The 23,635-nt window shown below is 36.2% G+C and overlaps 1 protein-coding gene across 4 annotated transcripts in view; it reads left to right on the top strand.

Annotated features, from left to right (window-relative positions):
• ERBB4 (erb-b2 receptor tyrosine kinase 4) overlaps nt 1-22,747 on the top strand; it is a 966,639-nt gene extending 943,892 nt beyond the window's left edge. For 2 of the 4 annotated variants that reach the window (XM_080671023.1, XM_080671022.1), the window contains exons 26-28: nt 15,870-15,917; nt 16,730-17,027; nt 20,381-22,747. In XM_080671023.1, coding sequence (XP_080527149.1) covers nt 15,870-15,917; nt 16,730-17,027; nt 20,381-20,826 — 792 coding nt within the window. In that variant the 3' untranslated portion in view covers nt 20,827-22,747. The remainder of the gene's footprint in view (nt 1-15,869; nt 15,918-16,729; nt 17,028-20,380) is intronic. The other 2 variants (XM_080671024.1, XM_080671025.1) reach the window with 1 other exon arrangement.
• The last annotated feature ends 888 nt before the right edge of the window (nt 22,748-23,635 follow it).

The raw sequence follows: 23,635 nt of genomic DNA, 5'->3' as shown, positions 1-23,635 counted from the left end.
AAAGCAAAGAATTCACAACTTGGGCTTGAATCAAGCTGTGCTGGAAATATCTTCTCCTCCTGCATCATGCACATGCAGTATGCATTTGTATGGCAACCGACTGGATAAAAATCCTATAAGTGCTGTCTGTGTGCAAATATTACCTCTAATTATGTAACTGGACAGTCCATGGGTTCGTGCTGCTTGTCACTACTTGAGGCAATTAAGCAGAGACAGGGTTGAATCATATATGAGCATTTATTCCAGTACTGCAGGCAGTACAGGAGAGCACCAGATCATCTTTAAAAATCTGCTCTGGCCCTAGCTGGTTTGGCTCAGTGGATAGAGCGTTGGCCTGCAGACTGAAGGGCATGTACCTTGGTTGCGGGCACATCCCCAGTAGAGTGTGTGCAGGAGGCAGCTGATCGATGTTTCTCTCTCATCGATGTTTCTAGCTCTCTATCCCTCTCCCTTCCTCTCTGTAAAAAATCAATGAAATATATTTTTAAAAAATAAAAAAAATAAAAATCTGCTCTGCACTCCACCATTAGCCAGCTGCTTATATTGGGTAAAAGGACAAGATTACAATGGAAGTAGGCAAAAAGGGCAAATGGACAGTTTACAGATATGCAAAAGGGCTGGGGTCTTCAGAGGGCTTAGTGATATGCAAAAGCTGGGGTCTTCAAAGGGCAACAAGATTGTTAATCTTTCTGTGATAATAGGCAGCTCCAGATGGGGAGGAAGGGCTGCATTTCCAGGAGAGTTCCCAGGTCCCAGAGGCAACTGCCAGCCTGGTTAGAATGTGCCTTTTTTAATTAGAATAAAACAATAACAGTTAACAGAGCATGATTAATTTTTCTTACAATTCTAGCTTGTTCCCAGTATTCTATTTCTGCCCTATCAATGGTTCTTACCCGAACTTTGTTGAGTGCCAGACCTTTCAATAAGACTTTAAGAGATCAAGCCTAGGACTTATCAAAATGTCCACTTCTCGCTGTTTTTTGCAAAACTGGACTACTAGGTTATATTTGAAATACTTAGATAAGAAAATTTGGGAGAAATAAGAGACAAGACACTAATACAATTGGTTGGTTATATATTTCAGAAGCTTGTTGTCCTAAAAGATGTTTCAGATGAATTAAAAACAGTTTCTAAAACTCTTGGATATGTGTATAAATGATAAAAACAGTAAAGGTTCCTAACAAAGCCTGGGGAACCTAACATTAAAGACATATGGCAAGAAAGACAGCCATTATTTTCATTGTGATTGTATTAATAAGATCAAGTATTAATATTTTCTGTTGTCAGAACATAGCTTCACCTTGGCTTAAAACCTTCCTTTAAAATAATAAGTAATAATCTGTGCTAGTGTGTAATAAAGGACAAGGTGGCCTAGGAAATATACCAGAGGCCTGTCTTACCCATCTAGTACATTTTTTGTTTGTTTGGTAGGGTAGTCCTTGGAAGAAAGCCTGGGATTTATAATATGTAGGAAAGTCTAATCTATTTTATTTTTCCCAACTCCAAATCATTTATCAAGTGGTTTTTTTTCAGGTTGCAAATCTAAGCACTTTATTGTAACTTAGCTACTTTCTTTTGGAGGCAGGTTTTTCTTACAAGTCTTTAATATGCTCATAAAATATATAAAATGCTTCCAATATTAATTTATTAAAGAGGTGACAGAAAAATTCTCTTTCCACCAAACAGGGTAAGAGAGTTCAAACATTTCCTGCATTACTATTTGTCTCTCTTAATGTGCCAGTTTTCCCTGAAAAAAAAAAAAAAAAATCAGCCATCCCAGAGAAGAAAAAATTTCATCTAAGCACATGTTCAGCACTGAGGATTTCTCCTTAGCCTGTTGACAATGCCTCAGCATGAATTCTGAGACATTTCTTATTAGGAGTCTGTCTGGATGCATTCAAGTGTTCAGTAGAAGTGATTCAAGAAAATCAAGGCCAACACATACTCTGCAGAAATATGAATTTCTAATGTTTGTGTTTCATTGACCCTCACCATCATCTTCTAAAGAAAACAAAAGTCATGAAGATTTCATTGCAGTTTATCATAATCTCTGCTGTTAGGTTGTTCAGTTAATTTATTTTAGTTGGTTAAGGATTTTATCATTGGACATTTAATATGTACCTTTCTGAGACAAAGTGTAAAAAGAGTTCTAAAGGGTCTTGCTTTGATTTACTGATGCACAAAGAAAAGCATATCATTATTTTTCATTTTCAAAGGAATGTTTTACAATGTCTTTTTGATGTAGTAATTAATACACGTTCAAATAAAACTTGTAAATTATTTCCCATTATTTTATTTACTTCCATAATACCAAACACTTCTGACATTTGTTTCAAATGAAATGCGATTCTAAATTTTCAAAAACCTCTATCATTACACATAAATATGTAGCTGAATGAACACTTTTATTCTGGTATTTAAAAAATGTATGCTTATTTGGTTTGCAGCATTCAGTATGGTTTGTCTGAATGTTGGACAAGTTAGCATCCAGCTGTATTTTCTTTGACTAGAAATAGTACCACGTGGCATATGCATATAATACATTATTTTATGTTATTTAACAAGAACATGAACCTATGACACTCATAAAGCAGGCAGGACAGACATTGTGCCCATTTTACAGATGAGAACACTATGCTTTTTACAGATGAGAAAACTTACCTACAGCAGCAGAGCTGTTGGGAGGCCGCGCTTTTCCCACAAGCGCAGCTGCTTCTCTTTCTAGAGACTCGCACTCTAATTTTGATTTAGAACTTCAATTACTTATAACCATACTCTTTAGCCACGATTACCTTAAAAATGCTTTTTGAAAAAGTTTAAGTGATTCTTCCCTATAGGTGTCTGTGTAATTCTCCTTGGTGTAGAAATATAGGTGGGTGGTATGTACCACTTTAAAAAGATACTTGTAGGGATTTGTGTTTAATTTTATGAGCCCAAACTACATTTTCCATCTGCCTACAGGCAATTTATCCTCAAGGTCTGTCTTTCCTTTTGTCTGTAGTTAACAATTTATGTTCTTCGGGCTGAAGCCTGAGCTTTCTAGACCTCCAAAGCAGTAGAATACACACAGATGTCTCAAGGGAGTACTGTCATGCTCGTGATAGAATCCTGAAGTTTTATAACTGGATGTGAAGTGTCCGTTGTATTTGGAAAAATTCACTGTTTGTAGGAATACTTTATTTTTATTTTTTTTGCTATTAGAATTAATATTTCAAACAGTGCTTAGATACCAGTTGATAGGAAGAGTGAGTATACTAGATGAGATGTAATATTCAGATCATTGTTTTGGGGTTCAATTTCAACTTAGGACTCCCCTGAATTGTCTGAAGAGTAAGACCTGTGTAATATATAATTTAAGGAGTGCTAAAATACTATATTTTTTAAAACATATCTGAATGGCTCAATTGAATCCCTGAGATTCACATCAATAGAGACACTCTTGGGTTTAATGTATCTTCCTATGTGTCCACCCTTTGATTCAGAGACCTTTACTGAACATTCACCATGCCCATGTCTCTGGCCTGTGCTAAGTATCAAGGAAGGATATGATGACAAATTAGAGAAAGTCCTCTTCTAAGAAGGTTTAGAGTCTAAGGAAAAAAAGACATACTAATGAAGTAAATGAACAATTCAAATATAGTTGATACATTATTTATATGGGGCACATAAGTTCTTGATGAATATTTTTGAAGCAATAGTGAAATGTAATCACTGCAATGATAATTTTCTGTGGCATAAACCTATAATGAAGGCAGACAAGCTAGAAAAAGCATTGGGGAAACCATCTTGGGTAGAGGCCCGGAGGTGAAAGAGGTAATGGACCATAGAGGAAATTGAAGGAGCCCAAGGTGAGGCTGGAGAAACTGAGGAACACACTAGCTACTAAATGCCTTCAATGCCATAAGAAACTGAGACCTGATTTAGCCTGAGGCAGTAAAGGATTACAGTTTTTAAAGCAGGAGAACGAAGTGTGAGTATTAGAATAGAATGAAGAGAAAGAGCAAGGTTGAGGAGACCCGTTGAGCAGCTATTAAAATACTATAGTTAAGAAATTATGTCATAATTAAGTTTATCACATGTGCTTGTTGTTGCTAGAGAGTCCTGGTTTGCTCCTATTATCCTGGTTTAATCGTTAATAGCACTTTTTTACACCCAAATTATTACTGTTATAATAATAAATTATATAACACTTTAGCCACAACTGAGATAGTGTGAATGTAGATGGGAAGAATGGCTGGGTTCTCAAGGTGTTAAGACGTTTGAAGGGGTAGACCTTGGATGCTTAGAAAGGAAGAGTGAAATGGAGGAGTCAAAGATGAAACTAAGATATTTGACTAGTACAAGTAGATAAGTGGTTGATACCATTCACCAAGCCAAGAAAGATAAGAGAATTAGATTTGGTGTAGGGAAAAGAGATGTTCATGTTAGTTTTGGAAATGTGACACTTGAAATGCTATGGAACATTCCAATTGAGAAGTCAGGCCAACAGTTAATTACATGGGTAAAAACTGATATTCAGTTTTTCAGCGTTACCTGATGCAGGGCCATTATGATCTACTAACACCAATATGAGAAATATTTCCCAAATTAATCAGACTAAATGGATGCCCTGTGGCCAGCTAGAGGCAAATCCCTGAAGGATAAGAGTGTAGTAAGCGAGGACCGTTTTGAAGTGAGTTACTGACTCAAAATGTTCCATCTTTGGTGGGAAGACAATAATAGATACAGTCACATTTCCTGTAGAACTATGGCAGCAATCAGTGGGCTCTGGAGTCTGTTAGGGATAAGTCAAGACTCATGGGGCTGCCACTGAGAAGTCAACCATGGAGAGGAAATGTTGAGATCAGACTTCACCTGCTTTAGAGTTTCACCTGGGTTGAAAACCTAATCTAGTTATATCAAGTAGATTTTTTCCCCTAGCCATAATAAACCATAAAATGTTTTTCTAATTAAGCCTATTGATTTCTGTGTGATCTTGAGAAAAACACCACTTGTCATCTCTACTACCTTAGCTGAAAATAGAATGTGATTCAATGATTTTTGGCCTCCATGTTAGATTTAAACTGGATTCTCTTGTTTCAGGTCTATTTTATAGGTTGCCTCCTTTATATTTCTTTATTAAAGTTTTAGCCATTTTAGAACTTAAAGGGAAATTATTATGACCGTGGTCTTGGCTAATCTAGAATATAAATAGAAAACTAAGGAAGTATTGGTCACTTTTTATTTTAGAAAATTCCGAAGTGTTTTACAAATAGATGAAGGAGTTCTTTGTGTCTTTTCTTTTTCCTTTTTATATGCAGCAGAATGATATTTGGGGGCTTTGGGAAGAGCTTTTTTCTCTTGGGCTGCTTCCTTCAATCCGATATTCATTTTGGCTCAAATCAGTTGTAAATACCAGCCTGTTTCTGTGAAATGTAACTGGTGTTTGCTCTGGGCTGATGGGACAGCCATGTGCTGTTTGCTCTGTCAGTAGCTGTACCCAAGTATCCACAGTATATTATTCAGATCAGCTCACTCCAACCAGCTGTCCTAATTCCAGGTGGACTGTTAGAAGTCTTGCTACTTACATCAACAGCTGTGCCACCTGGTAGCTTAAAGAGCAGTAGTTAGATGAATCAGCCATTGTTATAAATTAACTTTTTATCCAGTAAACAATTTGCATAAAACTATCATAACTGAAGATATTTCCAGTCTGGTCCATACTGAAATGACATGAACACTGAAAACCTTATCTGTATTATGTTAAATTGTTTGCTTGTTGCCAACACCTATCATATAAGACACAGAATCAATTTAAATGCCAAATTTTGTTTTATAAAATTTGCAATTCTATTTTCTATATTATTTGTTTTCTATCTCTCACTACACAAACTATGCTTCTCATAATTTTTACATTCTCTTAATTTAGGTTAGTATAAAAACTGTCATTGTTATTTTGAAAATACAATAAAACTTCTCGAGCTTAGATTATTGCTAAGGGGGAGGTTAAAATATGGAATTTTTAAAATTGCCCCTTAAAAGGCAATTTTACTATTGCCTTATTACTTGCAAGTAAATAAAATGACTACAAATAACCACTAAAGAAATGCTTCCAAGTTGAACACTCTTATACATAGTGTTTTAGTGAACAAGAGTCATTTGCTGATAAATAATATCCACATGTGAAGAATGGAAATACAAAGCAAATACAAGCTCACAAATGAGCTAACAGCCTATAAAAGAAAATGTCTTAGTTTGAGTAGGTTAAATATATCTTTGCTATCTGGTTTTAAGCTGTTAATTATTTATTAATCATTGTATTATTTTCCATATGAACAACTATAAATCTATTTTTGCCCACCCTGTATTATACTCAAGCCAAGGCATAGCATTTTAAATTCTAAAGTAATGTCATTCAAATTCAGAATGTTTTTGTTTTCCTGTTTCTCTTTTTAAACCTGCCCTATAAATTCCTTAATTTTTAAAACTATTTCTGTAATCCCCATACCTCCTCTCATTTTATAGTTTTAAATAGACATAAACACCATTCACCATTAAGGTAAAAATGCATATATCTAATTTTTTTTAATAACTGGCTTTTATAGGTAGAACTAGAGGCCCAGTGCACAAAATTCATGCACAGGAGGAGGTCCCTCAGCCCAGCTTGTGCCCCCTGCAATCTGGGACCCCTCAGGGGATATCCAACTGCTAGTTTAGGCCCGATCCCTGCAGTCAGACATCCGATAGTCGGACATCCCTCTCGCAATCGGGACTGCTCACTCCTACCCACTCACCTGCTCAGTGTGGGTCATAGTGACCGGTCGTCCCAGTTGTTCCGTCAAAACGGTCGCTTAGGCTTTTATATATATAGATATTTAAATAACATACTCCCTCTCTATGGAAGGCAATCTGTTTTATAAATAAAGTATTTTAACAAATTCTGCTTTTAATTAATCTGTGTATAGATAGATTTAATGTATAATATTTAGTATTATTAAGGTATTACTTTCATCTAATAAACTTATAACCTATTGAATAAGAAAAAGTGATATCTGTCTTAAAAAGAAGCTCCATTGAATTCACTATAAAAATATATCAATGTGTTTTTTAATTAATAACAAATACCATAGTGGTTAAAGCCAATCCTTTCAGGTATAGTAAAAAAAAAAATTTCTTAAAAACATAAAAAATGTGCCTCAGAAACTCCAAAACTGACTTTTTATCATTTATTAAATGCCATTTGGAGGCTGTAAAGTATAATGAGATGCACACAAGGTGGGGACTCAGGGAATCCTGTCTCTAGTATGGTCATTCCTGTGCCTTGAAAATTAACCTGCCCTCTTAGAGCATCAGTATTTCCATCTCTCAAATTAAAACTTTAAATTCAATCATTTTATTTAAAAATTGTATTTTTACAAGTCACCAGCCGAACATAATCTTGCCTTCCAAAACATACAACTATATGTTGCATATAGGCTAAGATACTTTATAGATATTCCATTTAGAAAAAGAGGCGGGGGAGTGATTACTGTACTTTGGAAAGTACATTAATGCAAAAAAAAAAAATGTAGATGTCTTTGCTTTAATCCCAATAGCATTTTATAGTATTTAACAATCAGTTTTGTGGGCTTAAGGCAAAATATTCATTTTACATACAAACAATTTGATAGTTGGAAGTGAATTTCCTCATTACCTTTTCTATTGCCCCATTCCTCTTTGCAGAGTTAAATAAACCGAGGGCCCAAGAGATTAAGGAATTTGTTAATGGCCACTTAGTTTCGTGGCAAAAAGTTTCAGAATACAATCCTAGAAGTAGAAGGACCTCATGTGATCACTTGTTCCAGGTCTATGGAATTTTTGTCTTCAAAAGTTTCCCAACCTCAATGTATTATTCATGTACTAAGAAATCTGCAAAAATAATGTTCATGATGTTGGATAAAAAAAAAAAAAGCACTCAAGCAGAATGACAGACAACCTCAATCTTCACTGAAGCCATAACCAACCTACCCAAGAATTTGGACACAGTAAAGGCTAAATAATTTTATTTTGACTTTTAAAAAAGATACTGCAATTGAACTAGACATTCTTAAGAATAAGTTTAAATTTTAGGGAAAAAAGCCATTCTATCTTTAATTGAAAAGAACTGCTGGGAGGTCTTTAAGAAAACCTTCCAGAAGTGCTTATAATTCCTCCTTAAAGTTCTAGCTGAATGTGTTAATTAGCAGGTAAGCAATGATTAAGAAAAGGTTCAAATATCACAACAGGCTGTGAAAAGAAATGTAACAGGCAAAAGAAAGTTGCCAGAAACCAGCAAACAAAAAATGTTTCAAACTCACACCAGGGTTAAGAGATATAAATTCCATGTGTTACTAATCTCAAGAATGGTGACAAAATTCTTATTGCTTATCTTGAATGAGGCTAAGGAATGTTGGCACTAATATGAAATCATATTTTTATACCTTTTCTATTTTGACTATGCTTTTTTTAAAATTCATCAAATAATAAGAGCACGGATTTAAAGCAGAAGTATAAAGTGAGGAATTTTCGCCTTCATTTTGTTGACTCATTTAGCCATGAATGCTTTAAAAGGGAATATGCTCTTGTTCTATAATATTAGGAAAGGGTATAGGAATGGCTGCCTGGGGACACAATAGCTTACTTATTTTTGGTGAAGCAGGAAAAGGAATTTATTGACTAAGCCCTGGACTAGGAACTATAAATTCATAAGCAAGAATGCTGCCATAGAAAATATTTGTGCTCTCCAGTTATTTCAAACCATTTCCCTCTCTGGATGGGTGGCTTAATAGGTTGGAGCATTTTCCTTACACCAAAAGGTTCCGGGTTCAATTCCTGGTCAGAGCACATACCTAGGTTGCAGGTTGGATCCCCAGTTGGGGCACATACAGGAGGCAACCTGTCACGATGTTTCTCTTAAACAGCAATTTCTCTCTCTCTCTCTCTCTTTCTCCCTCTGTCCCTTCCTCTCTCTAAAATCAATAAACATATCCTTGGATGAGGATAAAAAAAAAATTTCCTCCTGCTTCAGGGTTAGTTTTGCTCTGGCAAGGTGGGTAAATGTGTGTGTGTGTGTGTGTGTGTGTGTGTGTGTGTACACACATATATACAGAGTGTCCAAAAAATGTATATACATTTTAATAGCTGATAGCTCAATTTTGTAAATGAAATGTATTTTAATAAACACTGCATTTGTAATTATTCAAAGTGTGTGTGTACATTTTTTGGGAATATATATATACTAGAGGCCTGTTGCAGGAAGATTCCTGCAAGAATAGGGCTTCCTGTGTCTCCGCTGCCTCGCTCCCTCCCGTCTCTGCTGCCTCGCTCCCTTCTGCAGCACTTGGCTTCCTTCCACGCTGTCTTCAGTCTTTGCTCCGTGTCTGCATATGCAAATTAACCACCATCTTTGTTGGGTTAATTTGCATACTCACTCCTGATTGGCTGGTGGGGCGTAGCGGAGGGATGGTCAATTTGCATATTTCTCTTTTATTAGTGTAGATATCACTATGATTTTAGATCAATAAGTAAAAACTATTAGGAAAGAATATTTTTCATATATATAAATTTTAATATATGTCTCCTCTTAGCACTTAACATTCTACTTATCATTTCCTTTTCAGCCTAAATCCTATAGTTAGTTAAAATACATATAAGCTCGAGGGGCCAGGCTATAAAGCATTATCAGTATATTATAGTTAAGGCTAGTGAGTTTTTTAAATTTTTCCTTGAGATTATTTTTCCCCCAAAAAAAATACCATGACAACTTACCTGACAGAAGAATTCAGGTACTATTCAGGGACAAAGCGAAGGCAAGGAGAAAATAGAAAAGTCAAAATCTACATGGGAAATAATGAAAGGGTAATAGATTCACTTAGCCACCTGTAGCTGTGTGCACATGGGAAGAACTTTTAACTTCCCTGATCCTCATTCTTCTCATCTGTAAAAGGGGAGTCATACATTTTCATCATGATAGTTCCCTTAAAACTTTATAAACATTAATAAAACCTAAAATTGTCTGTAGCATATGGTAGGTACATGATATGTGTTAGTTTCCCTTCCTGCTTGTCAGTTTTCTTAAGAGAAGTTATATATCCATCTATGAAACAGAATGGACATTATAACTCAGGAAACTTCAAGAACAGACTTAAAGTGGAATTATTAATGTTTATAAAAGGCACCATGTCAACATAACTTGTAAAATCCATTGACTCCCATTTATATTTACTGATGCCTCTCATACCTTTCCTTTATTAAAAATAATTTTCAGGAATAGGATGGATGAGACATCTGAGAAAAATTAAATGTTTTAGGGTTAGTGAAAAATGAAAAAAGATAAGAGCCCAAGTTAATATTTCTTCAGCTGGATCATTAGGTCATTATTATCCTCTTGTTTATTTTTTGCAATATTATATCATTATTATATTTTATATATCATTAATATTAATTTACTTATTTTTGTCTATAGAGTAAAACCTAGTTTCTGTAAAAAAAAATCAGTGTTCTGCATAATTAAACCAAATAGATAAATAAGTACATTAATAAATAAACACAAATAGATAAAAGACATTTGTGAAATATATGCGTTTGTATAGTATGTGTGTGTGTGTGTGTGTGTGTGTATGTGTGTGTGTGTGTGTGTAAGCCAGATGCCTAGATTCAATGAGCTTACTCCAGTCCTTACTGGTGTTTTGTATATGGCCACATTTTGGGGTTTTTTCTTCTGATTGTTTTATGAAAAATGAAGATTCTAAATCTAGATGTCTCAAACACTCATATGTTGAACTCAGTAGGGAAAAAGATAGAGCCCAGAATCAGAAATTGTACATAATGCAAAAAACATTAAATCCATCAGCTACCTGGCCTAAGAAAATGTAAAAAATGCCCACCAACGTGTTAAGAATATATGTCGGAGAGGGTAAAATAGAGAACCCTTAAAAGTTACTATATGGGAAGTGTCTATGTAATAAGTTAGTAGTGATGCATTAGCAACATCTTACAGAGACACATTGTATTTTAGTTAAAAGGATTGGAGTGTTTCTTGGCCCTAGAAACTTTAATCCTATGGTTAATATAGATAGAAATAATTATCTGAAGATTTAAAAAAAAAACTGGCTCTCATTAAGAACATGCTTAATTTAGATGGAAGACAGGCATTAAGCTTGTGTTTTTGTTTGTTTCATGAGTAGATAGATTTGTATGATATTTTTTTAAAAAATCATAAGACACAGTTCATCTGGTTAACAATTCAAAGTTTCCCAAGAACAATATTAAATAAGACAACATTTTAATTAAAACAATAAATATGAGAAACACAGTGAATGTAATAAGACAGGTTCAAATCTTGATCATTCAACTAAAAAGTAAATTTTAGGACATGATGTATGTAAAAGTGCTTTTCACACTGGATTTGATATATGCTGACATTTGCCTTCTCTATACCCTCTGGCATTTGAATCCAAGTTCATCATACAATGTCCCAGTGTTATGGCAACAAAATCAAATTTAACTCTCTCCATCACCCTTACAAATGCCCCACCAGGAAAACAATTCTCCCTATCACCTGCCAGCTTATAACCCACCTCCACTACCTCCACACTGCTGACAGCAACTCCCCTCACCAGCTGATTGAACAGATGCACCCAGGCTGCTTCCTGAAGGTCTGCAAGGCTGGCTTTGACGGACAGCGGAAAGTGGCACAATGGAAAAACAAAAGCCTTTCAGGGAGGGCCCTGCTTTGTTCTGGGTAGAATGTTAAGGTCACTTCAGCTCATTCTGACTGGGGGGATCTTAATTTCTACTCAACCAATTTACTTGCAGCTGTCATTCTTTCCACTATTAAAGTTCAGCTCTTCAAGTGTGGGGAATTGGGGGGCGGGAGGTGGCAGGCAATGAGAAGAGCTTGCTGCAAAAACTAAAAACAGCAAAAAAAAAAAAAAAAAAAAAAAAAAAAAAAAAAAAAAAAAAAAAAAAAAAACCAAGTAAAATCTGGCTTGGCTCTCAAATACAAGAAGTTATTTTCAAAGCCCATAAATTATGACATAGTGATTAACATGTAATTTAAATATATTTAAACAACAATTATATCACATTCCCAGCCCAGCTAATTGGCCTCACAGATGTTCCCTTGTAGCTGCACTGCCCTTCCAGGGGGAAATGAATGAGGTGCTTTTCATAATGGTAAAGAGAAAAGAGAAAAAAGGGAAAAAATGGAAGCACAAACATAAAAAGCAGCCAATAACCCTAATAAACAATGAATGCTAAAGTGGCTTTGCTTAGCATTTTTTCTATTTTAATGTAACAAAAAGCATTTAAAAGTAGCAAAAGCGTGAAGACGCTCCTATTCCTGTGATGGTATCTGGCAGTCTATCCAGATAGAGTTGGCAAGTTGCTCACAGAAAGACTTGTCAGGGCAGGGACAGTGGGTGCATTCTAACAGGACAGCACCTCACTTCCTGTGTCTGAACAGACTATGCATGAGGGCTACTTATCTACACTAATAAAAGAGAAATATGCAACTTGACCGTACGTCTGTGATGCCCAACAGCCAATCAGCAGTGAGTATGCAAATTAACCCAACAAAGATGGAAGGTTAATTTGCATATGCAGGCTCGGAGCAGCCTGGCAGGGTGGGATGCTTGCTATGAGGGGGAGGGCGGGCGGCGGAGGGAGTTACAGGAGCGGTGCTCCGGCCAGAGCAAACACTGAAGACTCTGCCGGAGCAAGGATGGAAGGCGGCAACCAGAGCGAAGGCCTGGGTCCTGGGTGCCCGAGGAAAACCAGAGCCGGCAACCAGGGGAAGGAAGGCCTATTGCACGAATCTTCATGCAACAGGCCTCTAGTTGTTAATATGATGCCTTCACAACTGAAGATGGTCAGGCCCAGATCATGAATATAGATATGAAAGTATTTCCTGATGAAGAATCAAGGCTGTTTCCTCAGCATGATTCCAATCAGACATTGCCTAGTACAGCAACTCTTGCAAAGTAAGAGGTGAAAGGGACACTGGTAATTCCTAATATTTTGTTATACCTTATCTTCCAATATATAATCATGTAATTGAAATAAATCCACTGCTGCCTCATTTCCTTCTCGCCTTTTCTTCTAATCATCTCAGGTAATGTTTGATAGTACAGTGTAAATTGAAAAAGGCCAGTGACCATGTGTTCCTTAGTGCATCGTGACACCTCCAGCATCTCCCACCATTCCTGTGCTTTTATTTTAGAGAATTAATAAATTTTTGTTAAATGCTTACTAAATGATGAGGGTTTCATGTTAGGGTAAAACCAAGGGTTGTAATACAATAAAGTTCCACCAGGCAATTGTTGTATTTCTCATACCATCTATCTATTTTGTGTATCACTGAAATATATACAAAATTCCTTTCTCAAATTATGTGAACAATATATCTGATTTCATGTCTTTCTAAAAGTTAGCAAAAAATACCTATATTTAAAGTAATGTAGAACAGGTAAGCATTTTTTAAATGCCTTTTTGATGAGTAGTTTTGGCATTTTAATTGCTTGACTTTAAAAATCGATTTAGCAGATGTGAATATTTAAATTTTATATATTCTCTACATATATGCAGAGCTTTCAAAGTTCAGTTATAAACATTAACTTGCTTTGTCTGCACTAAGAATGAGGTAGAAAGGCCAAGAATGAAAATGAGGATCTGAAGTGTTTCATGACTGGCCACATTACCTGTAATTGGGACTAGAACTCAGAGCTTCTAGCAAATCATAAGGCAATCTGTCTATTTAATGTGGAACACCACCTTCTAGGCATTACATTTTAATTATATCGCTAACTTCCCATGTCTGAATCTTTAATGTGTCCTTAAGTTTTGTTATCAGAGAAGGGAAGAAATAAATATTTTCTATGCCATCATGTAAGTGACTCAGTTGTGGGGAAGTTCAAAGGTAAACTCACTGTTCATATCTCACAGGTTTATAACTTGCCCCTTTAGCCCAATGGACTAAGTTAAAGGAATTTTACTATCCGGTAGTTACTAATTTACATTAAACAGTTCACTTCCATGAGACCATATTCTTTTTAGATTGTTTTATGAATCTCTAAATGGTACCAAAAAAAAATGACCTGGAATAATAGTTAGCTATATTTCATTGATGTTTCAAGATGTTTTTGTCTTTGAGGTTTAGTTTAGTTGTCTCTATTCATGCAAAGACAAATTGTAGAGAATACAAGTTTTAACAATCAACTATTTTTATTTTCTCGGTTAAGTCCAGTGCCTAGAAACATGCCTGGCCACATAGACAGTAGGTTCTCAACAATGTGTTTAATGAATACATTTCTATATGTAATTTTTTGTTAAGAAACAGAGTCGGTGTTTATACAACCCCCTCTATTTACCCTAAGGAACATTGTCTTTAATGTTTTATTTTATTTTTATATCTACTTTTACTTAGCCCATAGTCTGGATGGTGTATTGAACTATAAGAAAATAGATATTTTTGCTATTCCTTTTAAAAATGTTTTTATTGATTTTAGAGAGAGAGGAAGGGAAAGAGAGATAGAAACATCAATGAGAGAGAAACATTGATTGGTTGCCTCCTGCATCCCTTACTGGGGATGGAGCTCACAACCCAGGCTTGTGCTCTGACCAGGAATCAAACCAGCAACCTCCTGGGGCGTGCATGGGAGGATGCTTAGGCAACTGAGCCCCACTGGCCAGGGCTTGTTTTATGTTGTTGTTTTTTAATTGCAATGTGATTTTACTGATTCTAAATTAAAAAAAAAAAAAAGACTGAGCCCTAGATGGTTTGGCTCAGTGGATAGAGCATCAGCCTGCGGACTAAAGGGTCCCAGGTTCGATTCCAGCTAAGGGCACATGCCCAAGTTGCGGGCTCGATCCCCCTCCCCATAGGGAGTGTGCAGGAGGCAGCCAATCAATGATTCTCGCTCATCATTGATGTTTCTATCTCTCTCCCTTCCTTGCTGAAATCAATGAAAAAAATAAAATAAAATAAAATAAAACGAAGTCTCACATTAAAACAAAAAATAAGAGTGAAGAGAAAGATCATGTACCTTTTCATAAGGAGAGGTTAAGAAATTAACTCTTTGCCCTAGCCGTTTTGGCTCAGTGGATAGAGCATCAACCTGTGGACTGAAGGGTCCCAGGTTCGATTCCAGTCAAGGGCACATGACCCGGTTGTGGGCTAGATCCCCAGTAGGGGGCGTGCAGGGGGCAGCAGATTAATGATTCTCTCTCATCATTGATGTTCCTATCTCTCTCTCCTTCTCCCTTCCTCTCTGATATCAATGAAAATGTATTTTAAAAGTAAATAAATAAATAAAATAAAAGTTAAACAGTAACTTAAAAAAAAAAAGAAATTAACCCGTTGCCGAAATGGTGAAAAATATATGTAAGTTGTTAGAAAAAAACAATATTCCCGGCAAATCGAAATCCACTTCTATCTTCTTTGAGAGAATTGTCTTTTTATAAGAGAAAAGTTAATGCTATGCTATGAGGCCATTACAGTTATTTAACATTAGTAAAGAAAATCTTCCTTGTTTAAAAATACAGTTAACCATTTTCTGTTTTTCCCTTTCTCCTAGCCCTAATCAGAGGAGTAATCATTGTCCACTTAATTTTTAATCCATTTAAAAATTTTACTTTTTCTACATAATTTTCCTATTTAGGGACTGAGTTAAAATATTTAATCTCCTCAAAACACATCAATAAACTTGCTTGTAGTCAAAGTGCGTAGAATTTTACCCTTTAGCAAACTTCACTGTTGGGCGTGGTTTCCTCTCTGATTCATACGACTCGTGTGGCTTTTCTTTTTCTTTCTTTTTTTTTTCATTCATATCACCTCTTATTATATCCATCATTCCATTTTTCTTTCCTATTAGAGTGAAATTGGACACAGCCCTCCTCCCGCCTACACCCCCATGTCAGGAGTAAGTATCTCACAATCAACCTTCATCTTTTAGGATTTTTGGTCTTTGCTTACTATGTTTCCTCTCCCTTGTCTCCCCATAATTTCCTCATTTTGCCTTTGCCAACACTAAGTTAAGAATTTGCTATAGCTTGTGAAGCAGCCTTTTTAGATATCTATTATTTCAGTAGATAACCCAAAATGGAGATATTATGCATCAACAGTAGCTTTTGATTTTTAGCTGGGCTCATAAGTTATATCTCTAGTGAGGAGTTTATCTTGACTACCACGATGTTAGGTTGTGTGCTAAAAAGTCAGAATCTCAGTGGTGATTCTCCAGTTAGGTACTGGAGACTCACAGTCACAGTAACCACAGAGTAGAATGCAGTAAGGAAACATCACCATTCAAATGGCCCCAATGTGCTTCTGTTCTTAATGGCAACTGTCTATAACTAACTATGTTGCTATATGTCATGAAAATTCACTTCGGATTTTCTATCAAAAATGGGCAATTGTGGGGGGAAAATGTGGAATATGTTTTATTAGATCATGTGGTGGTAGGTGCTTAGTCATATTAAAAGACTGTATATAGTTCCAGATTGTTTTCCATGACTTAAGTTGTAAGGAAAATTGGAATTTTAGGTGTGATTAGTCTGTCACTCAAAGCCATTAGCCACTAGGGGAAATATAAGGTAAATTAAAACAAACAAACAAACAAAAAAACCTGACATTTTTCTGAAAGATGGGCTTCCATATCCTTTAGCTTTTAACATTCATTTTTTACAACTATTCCTAACCATGACTGTTGTCCAAATGTGTCTCTGCTGTTAACAGAACCAATTTGTGTACGGAGATGGGGGTTTTGCTGCCGAACAGGGAGTGCCCGTGCCCTACAGAGCCACGACCAGCACCATCCCAGAAGCTCCCGTTGCTCAGGGGGCCACAGCCGAGATTTTTGATGATGCCTGCTGCAATGGCACCCTACGCAAGCCAGCGGCACCCCATGTCCAAGAAGAGAGCAGCACCCAGAGGTACAGTGCCGACCCCACCGTGTTTGCCCTGGAACGGAGCCCACGAGGGGAGCTGGATGAAGAAGGCTACATGACCCCTATGCGAGACAAACCCAAACAAGGTACAAACAGGCTGTTAGGAAATGATGGCCGTTCTACATTCACATCCATCAAAATAAGCAAAGTATGGAAGGGGTGTGGCCAAAGCACTGGGCTGTGCGAGGTGTGTGACCCAGAAACAGACCTTGGCTGCTGCTGTATTGTCTGAACCAGCAGCACCCGAGGCAGTGATGGCTTTTTAGGAATCAGAGTCTCAGGCCCTGCCTGGATAAGAGCCTGAATTTTAACAAGATCCCAAGGTATCTTTTAACATGGTCAAGCCTGGGAAACACTAACCGAAACATACCGTTATTGAAATATTTGAATGAGGTAGCATATCACGAGATTTCAGAACCATTGTTTTATTGGACTTATTGTGGAGATAGTAAAGATTGGGATTGTTGGCAAAGGTGTCCAAAGATTTTAATGGCACCAGTAAAAGATTTGGTGGATTCTTTAAAATGGTGCTATTTAAATGACCCAGTTTATTACAGAAAATTATGATTTCTTCTGACACATTTCAAAAGTTAAAGTCCTAGCCCTGCATATACTTACACATATACCGTTCCATCTTAAAAATATCCATACTTTGTGGTTTCATAAAGCACCGTACTGGTTCCCTCTTATCTACTATTTTGCTTTCCATGCTTTTAGTTACCCATGGTGAACCACAGTCTGAAAAGATCAAATGGAGAATGACGGAAATAAACAGTTTATGTTTTAAAGTGTGTGCTGTTCTGAGCAGTGTGATGAAGTCTCAGGCCACCCTGCTCTGACCCACCCAGGATGTGTGTCCATGTTGTGTACACCCTCGGCTCCTTGGTCACTTAGTGGCCATCTAAGTTTTCAGATGGATCAACTGAATCACAGTGATGGTGCTCAAGTAAATCCTTATTTACTTAATAATTTCTACAAAGTGCGAGAGTAGGAAGGCTGGCAATTTGGATGCAAACGAAAAGCCATAAAATGCTTTCTGTAAGTGAGAAGTTATGTATCTATAGGTGAAAATCAGTACATACAGGGTTTCGTACTATTCACACTTTCATCTATACTACCCACACTTTCAGGCATCCACTGACGTATCTCCCATGGATGAGGGGGGACTAGTATACAGTGTTAGTGGCGGAAATGTTAAACACCCAAATCAAGCAACATTTCCATTTTGCAAAAGCCTCTTTCCTTCTACATTAGAAGCATCACAAAAAGAAAATAGATGATTGTTATTCGAAACTGATGATCCTGTCTCAGCATCTTCAGTGTCAACAGTAAACTGTCTTTTAAGACTCTACATGAAGGCCCATTATGTCCTGTAATATATGGCTATATTCACTTTTATAAAATGTGAAATACACGTTGTAAATAGCCTATTAAAATATACATATATACATATATATATATATATATATATATATATATATATATATATTATATATGTACCTAGATCTATAGAAGTATTTCTTTTACATAATGTTGATGTTGTAATATATGAAGTTTATAGTAACCCAGTAGTGACACAAATGTAGGCTTTCGGAGGCTTTGGCAGATCCCCCTGAAAGTAAAATACTCTCTGGGAAGATTCTCAACTCTGCCACAGAGTTACTCCTCTATGTATAACCACACGGTTAGTTACATGGCTTGCATTAGGATAATAAGTAGTTTGTATGGAGAAAGGGTAACAAAAATCTTCAAAGAGAAAGGCAAAGGTATAGACTCACTGTAGTGCATCCCCAGATTCTGCCTCTGAATACTATGAGACCAGGTTTCTGTAGAAGGAATGCTTACTAGTAGTTCTCAAAAACTAGAGCATTTTAGTATAGACATTCCTATACTCTTAATGAAGAAGTTCAGAAATCTGGCGGGAGGGGGACAATTTCTGGCTCCCTTTTAAGTTTATTCATATATTTTTTTCTTTAAATGACAGTAGTTTTGAGCCCCTTTCAAATTAAAACATTTTATCAAAGGTAAAGTTTGCCCCACTCCTGTAGGGGCAATAATGAAAACAGTGCAGAAGAACAAGGTGATTACTCAGGAGTTAGGAGACCTGAAGTCTAGTTCATTGCTAATTGTACCCTTCATACATTATTGAATCTCTGTTTTCTGCCTATAAAGCTGGAAAAATACAGCTTGCACCTCCTTTTTCACAGGGTTGATGCAGGATGAAATGAGAGTACCTTGTACGTTATTGAACTGTAATTCATGTAGTATATGATGATGAGATATTCATTACCATCTTTTAACTTGCACATGATGCTAAATACTTAAGTACATCCAGTAGGCCTATATCCAGGGGAAAATAACCCTGAGTTGATGAGACTTTTTTCTCTACATGTCAAACTAAGTATGGGGGATAGAAAGTTTATTTCAGAATGTTCACATTTTAGCAAAGTAAGAATAGCTAAAGTGTCATTTTATGTATATACTAAAAGATAAGACAAAAATATGGTCTGTAGATTTGGATACATGTCTCTCTCTCTCTCTCTCTCTCTCTATATATATATATATATATATATATATATATATATATATAGTCATAATATAGAGGAATTAAACTTGAGGAGAACAACATTAATTAGCAGCATTTAAAAAAAATTCTGGGCCAGTACCTATTTTAGATCAATTTATTAGATTAAATCACACAAAATAGCCACTAATGGATCATTTCCAACCTACAAAATAGAGACATTTTATATGATTCAAACTAATGCTATTTTGTGATTATCGTTAGCCACAGGAAAATGTTATACTTTATTGTTAAGCATAGGTATTGGCAAGCAAGTCGCTTTAAAAGCATGTTTGATGTCTACCAGATTTGTTTCAGGAGTTGAGGTTTTTTTCTTAGATGTTTCTCTTCCTATGAATAAAGCTTTCTGGAGAACATCTATAATCAAATCCTTGTTACTATACAGGCACCACAGTAAACCTCACTTGCTAAAAATACTATTCGTTCACTTCATCTATTGATCTTGGAGTAGAATTCGGCTATAGATATTTTGATTTTTCAATATCATTTAAAAAATTCTGATTTCTCCATATTAAAGGCTATTTAACCCTTATAGGTTGTCTTATCTTCCAACATAAGTTTGGATAACTGGCCCCATATGTGGGAGAGACAAATGCAATTAGACAGAAAAAGAACAATCTAGGCTCCAGAAACACTGACACCAGCCCTGCAGGTGTCTTGTTTTGTCCTTATCATTTTTTGATCCATTTACTCTTTTTTTTTTTTTTTTAATGACAGTACTAATCAACAAAATAGTTTTGTGAGAATTCATGGCTTTACTGTTCTGAACAAAGAAGCTAACCGTTCTGTGTAACCTTGCTCTGAGTAACATTTCCCAGGTAGTAGATGTTAACTGATATTTTCGTGTTCCGTCAGAATATCTGAACCCTGTAGAGGAGAACCCTTTTGTTTCTCGGAGAAAAAACGGAGACCTTCAAGCTTTGGATAATCCCGAATATCACAATGCTTCCACTGGCCCACCCAAGGCGGAGGATGAGTATGTGAATGAGCCACTGTACCTCAACGCCTTTGCCAACACGTTGGGGAATGCCGAGTCCCTGAAGAACACCGTACTGTGTGTGCCAGAGAAGGCCAAGAAAGCGTTCGACAACCCTGACTACTGGAACCACAGCCTGCCCCCCCGGAGCACCCTCCAGCACCCAGACTACCTGCAGGAGTACAGCACAAAATATTTTTATAAACAAAATGGACGGATCCGGCCTATCGTGGCAGAGAATCCCGAATACCTCTCTGAGTTCTCGTTGAAGCCAGGCACTGTGCTGCCTCCTCCACCCTACAGACACCGGAATACTGTGGTGTAGACTCAACAGTGGTTTTAAGGTGGAAAGACATGCCCACTCCAATTTCCCTGCCACCACTCTTTCTCTTACGGTCTCCCTTCTGCCCCCAAGGCCAGTAGTTTGGAAACTTCCCAGGGGAAGCTATAGAGATGCGATGAGAGTTATATGCTTATTTAACTTGAACATGAGAAGGAAGGACTGAAAGAGAAAGACAGGAAAAACCACACTGTTTCTTCATTTCTCTGCATGGGTTGGTCAGGAGACAGAACCAGCAAATGTAAGGCAATACTGCCTGCTGTCAAACTAGTTTTCCAATTTTTTCTTTTTTCAAATTTCTTTCTATTTTTTTTTTTAAACGCAGAGTCTTGACAGACCCATGCTATCTGTTCCTGTCTACAGGAACTGATGTGTACAGTTTCAGCATCCCTGAAAGCCCTAATAACCTTTCCATTAGAATAAGAAAAAAGATAACCTTTTCTATAACATGGAATATAACAGATGGAGAATCAAAATTTCTTTCTCCCACTGTTTCTATCCTGACAAGCAAGAGTGGCTAACTCAGCTTTCATTTCTGAATCTACATCAGAGTTATAACGTAATTATGTTTGGAGGGCTTTCTTGTGCTTTTATTTATTATTTTCCTTTTTGTTTATGCTTTGCTCTAGTCCTTCATATTACTACTTTCTCCCCTATTTTTGGCTTTAATTTCTAATTGCAAAGATTTTTTTATGCATTGCTATAAATTGGCAGAATTTAAAAAAGGAAGTGGAATGGCCACTATTTAAAATATATTGTCTTTAAAATTAGGAAGGGAGGCCAAGATGTTAGTCCAATATAGCATCAAATCTCACTGTTGAGTTTTACACTATTGAACATGTACCACCACCCCCATTCATTTTCATCTTTCAATGCTTTCTTCTCCTCTATAAATGACAGTACTTGATAAGCAGTTGGTAATTGTTAAAAAAAAAAAAAAAGAAGGGAAACTAAGAGACAGTTCTGTGTGGTTCATGAAAACTACTGATATTTTCAGGGGTGATCCAATGGGGAATCCATTGAACTGGAAGAAACACACTGGATTGGGTATGTCTACCTGGCAGATACTCAGAAATGTAGTTTGCACTTAAACTATAATTTTATTTGTTCTCTTTCTGAACTCCATTTTGGATTTTGAACGAAGCAATATGGAAGCAACCAGCAAAATAGCGAATTTAAGTACATTTTTTTAAAAGTGCTTAAAGAAAGAAAGACTGGAAATACCAAACCAAGCAAATTAGGACTTTGGAACAGTATCCAGGGATTATGATGACAGGGACAGCACGTTATGTACATGTGATATCACATTTGCTACGCAAGGAAAATTGTCCAGTTTGTATATTGAAAATTAAGAAATGCAAGCAAGGATGGGCTTGAATTCCATGGAATTTCTAGTAGGAGACTCTATTTATGATAAGGGGAAGGTAACACTTTGCACATAAGTTGGTATAACAAAAAAGAAATACAAGCATTCACAGCTTATAGATAGGTCCTTGGGTCAAAACTTGTAAATAAACCTGAAAAATATTCTCATGTAATTATTTTAATATCCCACATACTAATCTTTTGATACTTTATATAATAACTCCTTTCCTCAAACACAGCATCCTAGTTCTAGGACCATCTTTATTATGTATTGTTTCAAGAGAATACCTGCTGACTTAAGATGAGTAATGGGAACAATTGGTAGGAATGAGTCTCCAAAAAAAGGGAACCTCAGGTCAGTTATCAGGAGAATTGGATATGTCTCTCTTTTCTAGGAAAATCCATCCCAAGTCATTTGAATTTAAAAATTTTTTTTCTAATGTTGACATTGTGGGATCAAATTTGACTCTATTATAAGAAGCAATTAGACTAAAAATCTCCAAATGGTAAAACAGAGAGTTTGGAGGGGAGTGGGGGATGCAAAAGAAAAAAAAAAAAAAAACTAAGTTTCTGCTTATTTTGAAAATGTAAATCCATTAATACCTTCAACTTATTTTTTTCAATTAATATTTATTTAGAGTCTATTAAAAGCACTGTGTTATGTGGGAAATACTGAGATAAATGTAATATTATTCCTAACTTAAACATTTTAGTCTAGATTTATTTGGGATGACACTTGAATTTCTTCATAAATTTAAAGAATAAGATTGCATGAACTTTTTGTGAGTAGTCATCATAAAATCAGCTGTTAGTTAAAAGATCTCTAGTGAACTCATTTGAGACACAAATGAAAGATCCTACAAGTTACTGAAATATACAAATAGGATAGTTTCAATGCTATCATCTAAGCACAAACCGGTCTAGAAAGGTGTTGCATCACTGGCCTATTGGCCTGCCTGGATTCTAACTTGACCATTAAATCAGCAGTCGATGTTGGTCTTTGGCCAAGAACCTTGGAGGCATTAAGATCAGTTTCATTCTAGGTTTTGAAAAGGGTGGTAAGCTAAAAGAGTGAGGAAAAGCAAGGAAGGAATTTCTGAGATCCTTTCTAGTAAAGTTCAACCATAAATTTCCCAAGAATAATTCAGGTGCCACAGCCTGACAGCTTAGAGCACTCTCACCCATTCAGAGGAGCCTCCAGGAAAAGGGGACCTCACTTCAGTACTTATCAACATTTAAATATAAGCCTCCAACTTCTGGATAAATCTGTACCAACTCAGCATTGACAGCACGCTTGTTGAATACTAGAGCTTGATTTTTTTTCTTTTGGTTTACAGTATTCATATTTTTTTTGTGATATGGAAAGCACAATCATTTATTTTGTAGAAGGATAGAACAATATTTTTTTTACTCTTAAGATGATAGAAAT

Source organism: Plecotus auritus (genome assembly GCF_963455305.1).
Source record: "Plecotus auritus genome assembly, chromosome: 5".
Lineage (NCBI taxonomy): Eukaryota > Metazoa > Chordata > Mammalia > Chiroptera > Vespertilionidae > Plecotus > Plecotus auritus.
Note: the sequence above shows the minus strand (reverse complement) of the source record. Positions and strands in the feature narration are given on the sequence as shown.